Raw genomic sequence first — 11,187 nt, forward strand, 5'->3', positions numbered from 1 at the left:
GCCAGACCCATGCAATGTGTTTAACCATCCATTCTCCTCCTTTCCTGCTAGGGGAGGAAGGTACATTCTTTCATTCTCTTATATAATTATAATTATACAGCACTAGGTTGTTTTGTTGTTGTTTCTATTTATGTTCCTGTAGCCATTATGTAAGTTATTTCTTATTCCTTCTTTTTCATATTTTATATATTTAATTCTTTGTATTACTTCTTACGGCACAGGATATTGCATCATATCCACATGTCATAATTTGTTTTTTCATCCCGTAATCAAATGGCATTGTTTTTGATATAATTTGTTTTAATGCATTAGTCAAAGGAGTTTTTCTCCAGTATCAGTTCTCTAACAAGCTTTCTCATCACTGATAACTTTCCCACATTCACTCCTTCCTCTTGCCTACACACAGGGCCAAGTCCCACTAAGCACCATTACCTTCCCCAAGATATTGGCACTTCTGCTATTCTCAGAGTTCTTTTCATTCTTGGCAAAACAACTTGGAGAAAGTTCTCCGTTCTCAGAGGCTTCACATGCTTTCCTCTCCCAGTGATTGCTTAATTGGCAAGGTCAATGCCCTGTTTAACTTCTTTGAATTTTTTTTTTTTAGCATTTGATACTACTACCAATCTCCTCTTGAATACTCTAATCATCTCTGGGTTTTCCTAACACTGATTCTCTTCTTACCTGGACAATGGTTCTCCTCAGTCTCCCTTGCTGATGATTTTCCTTGTTATGACCATTAAGTGTATGTCCACCTAAAACTCTATCCTGATCTTTCTTTCTCAATACTATATTACTTAGTGATTTCAACACCTCTCATTGATTCAAATGTCATCTGTATTCAGATAAATCTGCAACCTCTAAGTCCTGCTCACTCTTTCACCTTAGTTCCACCTTATGTCCTGATCCAGGTAACGGACATTTCTAAATGAATGTCCTATAGGCATCTCAAACACATGTCCAAAACGTTTTATTACATGCCCCCAAATCCTAATTTCTCCCTAATATTTGTACAAGATAGGATATTGCCATTCTCCTACTTACCCAGGTTCAAAAACTTGGTGTTTTCCTTTGCTCTGCACTCATACTCAACCCACAAAGGAAATCTATTGTCAAGCTGCCACTTTTACCTTTGCAATGTCCTCAGAAACATCCCCTTCTCTCCACTCACAAAGCCACCATCCTAGTGCATTTCTTCCTTATCCTGCACCTGTACTGCAATGACTTCATAGAATGTCTCCCTGCATTCTCTCTCCCCGTGACAATGCTTTCTCTTCACAGCCTTAAAAGTTACCCAGTTTGATCATGAAAGCACTTTTCCTTTCTCCCAAACCCTTCTCACACTACCTAGCTCCTTAATGACTCAAGCAAGTGCACAGTGGATCGAGCACTGAAGGTAAAAGTCAGGGTAACCTGAATTTCAAGTCTAGTTTCACTAGAAGACACATAACCTCAGACTGTCTTTGCTTCCTCACCTATAAAACCTATCTCCCAGGGCTGCAGACAAAATGAGGGATTCATAAAACACTTCAAATAAATTCTTCAGTTTGGTATTTAAAACTTTTACATCCGATTCCTTCCTACCTTTCCAATCTCTTTAGATATCACTTGCCTTCTCAAAATTTGCAAGACTAACATATTGGGCTATTGTATTTCTTGTTTTTGAGTTTTCAGGATGGTTCTTCTCCATATCTCAGTCATTCCCTCCTTCCTTCCATCCCCCAGAATTCCTGTTTCCTTCAGTGTCAGTTCAAGTACAACCTTATATATGGATTCTTGACCTCCTAGTCATTAGTGCCCTCCCTAAACTAACTTGTATTAATTTAGCACATGCCACATATATACTTATACATCCAAGGGTTGTCTTCCTCATTAGAATGTAAACTCTTAAGAGGGAAAGGACTATTTCTCTTTTACTTTTGTATCTCCAGTAGTCTGATACTGCTGTAAGCACTTAATAAATGCTTGATTTATTCATTGTATTCCATTTTATCCAGTATGAGGTTTTGATGAACCCTTTTCCATTCATTATACTCAAAGGATTTCTCTCCTATGTGAATTTTTGATATGTAATAAGATTTGCCTTCCAGCCAGAGGCATTCCTAGATTCACAACAAAAGCCTCTTCTCCAGGATGATACTCCGAGTTCTCTGATGGTTTTTAAATCTAACTGCTAAAGACTTTTCCTGCATTCATGCATTATAAGGGTTTTTCTCCAGTATGAATCCTCTGACAAATGACGCTTGGTCTCCAAAAGAAAGCTTTCACATAATCATGATATGAAAAGGGTCTCTGTAGTATTGAGTTCTCTGATGACAAAGTCTACACTCTGGTTACAGGTTTTCCCACATTCACTGCGTTCAAATGGTTTCTCCCCAGTATATATTCTTTGCTGCATTTTTAGCTTTCCCATGTTGCTGAAAGTTTACTTACATCCATTACAAGCAAAGGATCTTTAATACATTGTGTTTTTTTTTCTGATGTATAATGTTTCTCCTCTAACTAAATACTTTCCCACATTTGTTACATTCAGATGATATCTCTCTTAACGTGAATTCTCAGATGTTCAATAAGATATTCCTTCTGGCAAAAGGCTTTCCCTCATTCATTACATTGAAATGGTTTCTCTCCAGTGGATTTTCTGGTGACTAATGAGACATTCCTTTCTGTTAAATGTTTTCCCACATTCATTACATGAAAAGGGTCTCTTTCCAGTATGAGTACTCTGATGGGTAATAAGTTTGGCCTTTTGGCTAAAGGCTTTCCCACATTCATTACATGAAAATGGTTTTTCTCCTGTATGAACCCTTTGATGTGTACTGAGGTTTCCCCCAGCAGTAAAGGCTTTTCCACATTTATTACAGTTAAAGGGTTTCTCTCCAGTATGAATCCTCTGATGGGTAATAAGATTTCCCTTTTCTCTAAAAGCTTTCCCACATTCATTACATTCAAAAGGTTTCTCTCCAGTATGAGTTCTCTGATGATTCATAAGTCCTTCCCTCCGGCTAAAGTCTTTTCCACATTTACTACATTCAAAGGGTTTCAGTCCAGTATGAGTCATCATATGTGCAATGAGGTTTCCCCTCACACCAAAGGCTTTCCCACATTGATTACATGCAAAGGGTCTCTCTCCAGTATGTGTTCTTTGGTGTCTATTGAGGTTTCCACTCGTATTGAAAGCTTCCCCACATTCATTACATGGAAAGGGTTTCTCTCCCGTATGAATTCTTTCATGTCTTTTGTAGCTTCCCCTTGTACTGAAAGCTTTCCCACATTCATTACACGGAAAGGGTTTCTCTCCAGTATGACTTCTCTGATGTGCACTAAAGGTTGCCCTGCCAATGAAAGCTTTCCCACATTCGTTACACGTAAAGGGTTTCTCTCCAGTATGAATTCTCTGATGGGGAATAAGATTTTCCTTTCGACTAAAAGCTTTTCCACATTCATTACATTCAAAGGGTTTCTCTCCAGTATGAATTCTCTGATGCACATTGAGGTTTCCTTTCTCACTGAAAGCCTTTCCACATTCATTACATTCAAATGGCTTCTCTCCAGTATGAATTCTCTGATGTTTATTAAAGTTTCCCTTCTTACTGAAGATTTTCCCACATTTGTTACATTCAAAGGGCTTGTCTCTACTCTCAATTTCTTGATGCACAATATATTCATTTTCACTGAAGATTTTTTCAAACTCATCACATTCAAAAAGTTTCTCTCTAATATGAATTCTTTTAGATTTAGTCAAACTTTCTCTATAACTGAAGGCTTTCTCATATTGCTTACACTCATATGTGTCTCTGCTCTGACAGTCCATAAGATTTGACCTTCTGCCAATGGCTTTGCCACTTTTCTTCTGTTTACATTGTTTCTCTCCAGCATGTATTCTATGAAATTTAATGAGATCTGAATGGTACCTAAAGGGCTTCTTACATTTGGTATACATAGAAAAATTCTTCCCTAAGGAGGATGGATTATAAGTAATTAGACCAGGAAAATGTTTGATGCCTCTTCCAAGTGTCTTATAATTATAGAGATGACTCCCCATTGTTCCTCTCCACAATGAAAAGACTGGTCCAAAGCTAAATCTTCTCCCTAACAGATGACTCTGAGCTCCACTTCCTTTATTAAGAATTGTTCTAGGAGTGACTGTTATCTGTCTGAATCGTCTCTCCAGGATGTCCTTTGATTTTTCTAAATCAACATCATATTCTCCAGATTTCTCTATCTTACAGTGCCAGGTTGTGCCCATTGGAAGTATCTTCCTGGATGATGCTTCTAAAGAAATGTTCTGCATCAGACTTGAGCTCCTTGTTTCAAATTTGATTTCGTTGCTAAGGGAATCTGAAAAATTTTTTTAAAAATTACAAGTCATTGATTTTGTACTGAGAGCAAGGAACCTTCTTTAGAGAAAGTTTCTACCAATAAAGATAATGATGTTCACTTTGAACCAGACAAAACAAGGACCTTTTGTCTGGATTGAAGCCAAAGACAGATAAAAAGAAAACAAAAGAGCCCTTAACTGCCTAGGACTAAGTGAGTTACATTCTAGTGTATTCAAATAATTATAAATGTCAATAAAAACAACATTAAATGGAAAGCTAAAGCTAAATTATCTTCTAAATTAGCAGAGAAAAATCACTCAAATGAAAATATACTCAACTTCGAAGCTATATAGTTAAGTGACAGATTTACAAGACTAAAAGCAATTGGAGAAATCTTAAGAATTACAAAGCTTTCCCCAAATTTGGAAAATAAAAAGAATCAAACTATTATATTTCAAGAAAAGCATATATATATGCTTATATATTTTAACTTATCAAAAATCTTGAAGAAAAAAAGACAGGTTAAACATAGAATTAACTGATTGCCCACTTACAATTACAAATTTACACAGACCCATTGTTGTCAGTCTACAAGAATTGACAATTTTTTAAAACAGCCAAGAAGAAAGGCATGTCATACTAAATAAGAGCAATTTGACTTATTAGGAAAAGAAAAAAGAAAAATTGACAAAACATAAATATCATAAATTAAATGTTAAGAGATTGACTTTATTTGTTAATGAAATAGACAAGTGTATTTTTCTTTCAATTTTTCCTTTTTTAAAAATTCAGTTAAAAAAAAAGTAACATTCAATTTTTAGCTCTGACTTTTCTAATTTGTTTCCTAATCCTTTAGAAGGCAAGAAAAGCCAGATCTATTACCAAAAATGTCTGCTCTGGCAAAATAAAAAGGAATGATTTTTGAAGGAATGATCTATTTTAATAGATGAGTTCAAAAAAGACACGTGTGATACTACAATGAAATGTAGAAATGACAAACTTTGAAAAAATAGCTAACAATATGTGTGAGAATTGAGCTTTAAAGGGATCTCAATAGACTAAATCAGTATGATGAAATTCATAAGAAAAATAAGAGATAATTGTAGAGAGCAGGAACTTTAGAGAAGTATACTTGAAACAAGGATACTTACAACAAGATGTTAACTCAGTGGAATTGATGAGATCATGCTTCTCTAGTTCCCATATATACTAAGTGTATGGTGATGCCATGGTTCTCTAGTTCACACATACTCAGTATGCTGTAATGATGTAATTACAATAAGGTATATAAAAGCTAAGAAGGAATGGCAATAAGACATTCTTTGACCAGCTCTGTGGTAGCTCTCCTGCCTCCTGCACTAAGACCAAGACTGGGCTTGAATATAGAATCTAGAGGCTATTCCTGACCATTCCTCATGGTGTCTTTCCTGCTGAGACCAAGGCCCTTTTGCAGGACCTCCAGAAAGCTAGCCCGGACATTACAAATAAATATCAAGTCCTTCATTTTGGTATAAAAGTTCATTCTACAACTACAAAATGGTGTGTCTGTATATGGGGACCTAAAGAACATGTCATCTTTAAAAGATAAAAGGATTTTAGGAAATGAAACTGAAGTAAAAGAAAGAATATAGAAGCCTATCTGGACCATAAAGGCACTTTGAAGCTATCCTTAGGAAGGCCTAGAGTCTAGGAGACAAAGGTCAATGAACTTCCCTGATAAGACTGTACCTGAAGGGCTGTGTGCTACATTCCACTAAGGCAGACAGTCTCGGATCCCATAAAGGGAACAAAGGACCTTTAGCTGGGAAATATCTTTTATAGGATGGACTTATGATTTAAATCGGGTGAAAAATTACCTCCAATGACCCCGAGACACCTGGTGCTCAGAGAGGTTAATCCATTTGTTCTAAGGCACCCAACCAGCCTGAGTCAGAGACCTGAAAGAATTCTCTACCCACCATGCTGCCACTCAGAGAGAACTGATGGGGGACAGGCCAAAAGGTAAGAATGAGCAACAGTGGGTACAAGTTGCAAGGAGAGAAACTTAGACTTGATGGAAGGGGAAACTTCTTAATCATTTGAGCTTTAGAAAAGTGGAATGGGCTGCCTCTGGAAGCAGTGATTTTCTTCTCACTGGAGCCTTTGGAGAATAAGCTACAGTTATTTGACAGTCATCGGTTATGAATGGATTAGATGTTCATGAAAGTTCATGCAACTATTAACTTCTATAATTCTCTGACAGCTAAAATGAGACATTTATCGCAATTATGGAGAACTGGTATATTTTTCTGTTAAAATTTTTCCAAGGGAAGAAATTAAAGGAGGAAATATAATAATGAAAATTAAATAGGGCTAGGGTTAGAGTTGGGGAAAAAATTAAAATCATAAACAGAGTGTACTGAACATCCAAGTGCAGTTTAACATTTAGTAGCTTGAACTGTTCCAAATGTATTTCTGAAGAGATAATAAAGAAATCATTAATTAGGTTCTCTAAAAGCAGTGATAAAAAAAACAAAAACAAAACACAAGACAGATGTTATATTTTAAGAAATTAAAAATGATAACTGTCCAGAAGTAAAAATGAAAGCAGAAAAAATCCAGAAATTACAAAATGAAAAGACCAAGGAACATCCTGGCCACAGTCCAGAGCTCTGTCAAAGAAAAAAATACCACTAAGTAGCCCGAAATAAGAGGTCACACAAAAAAAACCAGAAGAATTAACAGCTACCACTATAATGAGGAGGAAATTTTGAGATACAAGATTCCAAAAACCAAAAGATATTGGCTTACAAGTAAGACTAAATTGTTACCTTGCAAAATTCAATAAAATCCAACAGGGGAAAAATGAAACAGGTTTTTAAAGTATTTCTGATGAAAAGATAAGAAATGAACTGATATTATGAAATGCAAACACAGGAGACAAGAGAAACCAGAATGGTAAATGCATTTGACCTAAAGTAAGGGACTAGATATCAAAATGCTTATATTCTACTAGAAAGAAAAGATTCCCATGGTTATTTAGAACCTTAATGTCCTCAAGTGTCATGAGGGAGTTAAAAAGGATACAGAGGGCTTAGATGGAGAGCTTCTTTATAAAAGAAGACAGAAGAGGGAGGCAAAAAGGAACTAAATAGGTAAATACAGGGAAGAAAAAAAAACATTCATGGAAACAAAAAAATGGAAAATTTACAATACATATTTTTTTTAATGGAAAGGCAGTAATTAATTAGAATCAATAAGCAATTCATTGGAAGATCAAATCCTGAAGCTGAAATACTTTGGCCACATGATGAGAAAGCGCTGATGTTGGCAAAGAATCAAGGCAGAAAGAGAAGGGAATGGCAGAGGATGAGATCATCAGATCATGCCATGGAAACAACAAGATAAACGTGAAAAGACTGTGAGACAGGGGAGCATAGAACAGCGTGGTAGTTCCTGGAGTCAAAAGAAGTCAGATACAACTGATGACTGAATAACGTTGTTTTGATAATTATATGCCAACAAAATGGATGACGTCTGTTGAACAGATATTAGTCAACAAAAATCAAGAATTTGATAGACAAAAAAGAATTTAAATAACTCATTCTCAGAAAAATAAATGGAACGACTCCTAACTGGACTTCCAAATAAAAAACTCTGGGTCAGATGATTCTACAAGTGAGCTCTATGAAATATTCAAAAGTAACTGGTTCCATTCTATAATGAAGGAATACAGTTCAATGATTGAAATATGCTTTTGATATCCAAGCAGACAAAAAGAGCCTATTATGGACTGATGTCCCTATTGAATACTGACACAAAAAGGTTCAATATTAGCAAAGGAACTATAGCAACATATTGAAAAGAATCTACACGATGAGTAAGTGGAATTTATATTATAAGTGGAATGAAAGACAAGTTCAATATTTTAGCAAAATTATTCATGTAAATGGCCAAATTAATTTTTAAAAAAGATAAAAAGAAAGAAAAAGAAATTTGAAAAGAAACACAAATTAGCAAGAAGCATTAGGAAAAGTCTTTTACCTCTTCAAATTTCTAAAAAAGGTAAATGACGGTTTCTCTGAAACAGAATGTCAAATGCACAAAACTAACAAAAGTATGAAATCAAATACGGAGAAGTTATGATCAGCGGGCTACCACAACACAAACACAAGCAGCCAAGCTCTCCTGCCTTGGAGCCAGGGACGTCACTGCCATATTGGACAAGACAGAGAATGAGGCAATGGGGGCTGACTCCCAGCATCTGCCTGTTCTTCACCCACCTTGATGAGACCCATTGGAGTCTCTGTTCTTGGGACTCCAGGCTCCTTCTTGCTTCTCCAACAGGGAGATCACATCTAGTCTGGAAACAGGAATCCCTGCACACAGGGACAGAACATCCGGAACTTAATTACTCAGGGACAAGCCGGTGGGGAGGATGCCCAGAGGGCTCTGAAACTCTCAGCTCTGTCTCCCCAAGCAGCAGGGGCCCCGACCCTAGGTCCAATTTCCCTCCCTGCTGTGCTGTCTGTCCCAGACACGCTCACTGGGGGCCAAGCTCTTCATCCAAGGGCATCTTCAATCCAGGCAAGAGCAATTCCTTCCCCAACCCTGACTCCACCACACAAGGTCCTCAGGGATTGAAGAGGGTGAAAAATAGGAACAAGCCCATTGGGGGAGCGTCAGACACCGGCCTCTGTGTGCTTCCCAGAACAAGACGCCCCATCTGCCCATCAGACATGGCCCTTTCAGTGGCTCTCCCTCACCCCTGCACTTCTCGGCTCCCTCACTGTCTCCTGGTTTTCTTCCCTGCCAAAATCCCACCTCCTGCCAAAGCCAGTCCCACTCCCCCTTGACTCCAGGACCTTTCCTCTGGATTATTCCCAGTTCTCTCTGCCACGTCTTCTTTGTCCCTAAGCATCTTGTCCCTCCCATGTGACCGGGACTCCCTGAGAGCAGGAAGGTTCCGGGCCTTTCCTCGGGGGCCCAGTTCTCAGCAGAGTGCCCGACCCCCAGGAGGACCTTAAAGTTTCCCTACTGCACCGAGCAGGTCCCATAACATAAGGAGGATTCCCAAACAACAGGAACAGGGGAGGAGAGGACCTGCAGAGGGGCAGCAGAGAAGCTGGACAGGAGGTGCCCAAGGGCATCCTGGACCCTCCATTTCAGGGGGAACAATGGCAAGAGCCACAAAGGACAGGGGGCCCAGCAGCACTGGGGGGAACTTCCAAATCCCACATCTGTCTGAGGACCGGTCAAGGTCTGAGTTAGGCTTGGAAGGACAACCAGGCCAGCAGCTGCATCCTGGGCTAGGGAAGGCAGGCCTGTCCCTGGCTCTCCATCACTGCGGGTCAGTGTGTAGAGGAGACACTGGGCAGGCCACAAAATACGCCTCCACCCAGTGAACCTCAGGGACAGAGGCGAGAACCAGGATAAAGAATAGGAAACAGGACATTTGGGGAATGGGGTGTAACCGGCTGGGGGGAGCACTGGGCTCCCCATGTAGGGGGGACACTTGTAGGTGCACAAGCTGCAGACGGGAGTCAGAAGGTGCTGTATGTACGAGGAACCCCAGGAAGGTCACCCCCAGACCCACGGAACATGGACTGAAATGTGTGGGAAAAGCCCAGAAGGGCAGGGGGACCTCATGTGGGGGGATGGGGGTGAAGGGGGTTTGGCTGTTGAAGAGAGGCCCAGAGGGACAGTCACCCCAGGGGCCGCCTCCCCTCTCAGGCACAAAGGGGCCGGGGCTTGCCCCAGGACAGGCAGCCGCCAAGCTCTCTGGCCAACCCAGCTCCGCCCTTCCCAAGGGGACGCTGCGCTTACCCACAGAGACCAGGTTCTGGAAGGTCTCCAGCATCACGTCCCTGTGCAGGGCCCTCTGCGCCGGCTCCAGGACCCTCCACTCCTCCCAGGTGAAGTCCACGGCCACGTCCCGGAAGGTCACCGGCTCCTGAATCAGACACAAGCCGGCCTCGGTGTCCTGCTCTCCTACTTGGGGGGCACAGGAACCTGCACACGCCGGGTTCCCCCCGACAATCCTCGCCAAGAACCCCCGGGGCCCTGTGCCCCTTCCTCCTGACGCCCCAAACCTCCCGGAGAATGAGCCCAACACTGACCCTGGCGATCACGGTCCCGATATGGCCGCCCCCTAGCGCCCGGACTGATCCCTCTCCATTACTGACCGAGAGGGAGGGCCCAGGGCCGGGGCCGGCCTCCCTCGGCCTTTGTGTCCCTGCTGACCCGGCGGGAGGAGAGAAGGGGCGGGAGGAGCTGGGACTCACCTGAAAGGCGGCCATGAGGCAGCCAGAAGTCGGGCCCTCCTCGGCCTCCATCTGCTGCCGGGGAAGAGCAGGGTCTTTACAGGGCTGAGCTGGAGGAGGAAGAAGCTGTGAGGGGCCCAGACCGGCTCTGCTGCGGCTCCCGGACAAGTGCCCCCCCCCCCCAGCCCCTCTGCAAGGGCGAGAGTGCGGGCGCCCCCTCCCAGAAGGGCCTCCCCTGTCCGAGCCCCGCCCCAGGGGCTTTCCGGCCTGGGAAGGGAGCCTGGCAGAAGGGGAGCAGGAGGCCGGGGAACAGGCCCCAGGAACCGGCCCGGGGAGACCCTGGCAGAGGGGGAGGAAGCAGGAGCCCGATGGCGGCCGTCCTTCCGAGGAGGTGACTCACTAAGGGCAGGTGAGAGCCAAGGGCGTCGGGGGGAGGGGAAGGATGTTGCAGGGTCGGGGGCACCCGCTGGGGTCTGTGCAGGCGACACCGAGGCCCAAAGGAAGCAATCGCGGCCTGGAGGAACCGAGGGAGGTGGGAGGGGGACAGGAAAAAGTGCTACACACAAGGTGCAGACAGACAGAGACACACACAGAGACAGTCACAGACACAGTCACACACACACACA

General features: G+C 42.0%; 1 protein-coding gene across 8 annotated transcripts in view; it reads right to left on the reverse strand.

The window, feature by feature from the left end:
• Positions 1-11,187, reverse strand: part of LOC127563075 (zinc finger protein 260-like) — a 298,396-nt gene that overhangs the window by 279,303 nt on the left and 7,906 nt on the right. For 4 of the 8 annotated variants that reach the window (XR_007953883.1, XM_051999300.1, XM_051999297.1 and 1 more), the window contains exons 2-3: positions 10,583-10,671; positions 10,125-10,251 (exon numbers count right to left, since the gene is read on the reverse strand). The exons of 3 other annotated variants lie outside the window; for them this stretch is intronic. Coding sequence is in view for 4 of the 5 variants with exons in the window: in XM_051999300.1 (XP_051855260.1) it covers positions 10,125-10,251; positions 10,583-10,633 (178 nt within the window). In the remaining variant the exon portion in view is untranslated. Of the gene's footprint in view, positions 1-6,514; positions 8,678-10,124; positions 10,252-10,582; positions 10,672-11,187 lie in introns of those variants that run through there. One more of the 8 variants, XM_051999303.1, reaches the window with a different exon arrangement.

Source organism: Antechinus flavipes, chromosome 4 (genome assembly GCF_016432865.1).
Source record: "Antechinus flavipes isolate AdamAnt ecotype Samford, QLD, Australia chromosome 4, AdamAnt_v2, whole genome shotgun sequence".
Classification (NCBI taxonomy): Eukaryota; Metazoa; Chordata; class Mammalia; order Dasyuromorphia; family Dasyuridae; genus Antechinus; species Antechinus flavipes.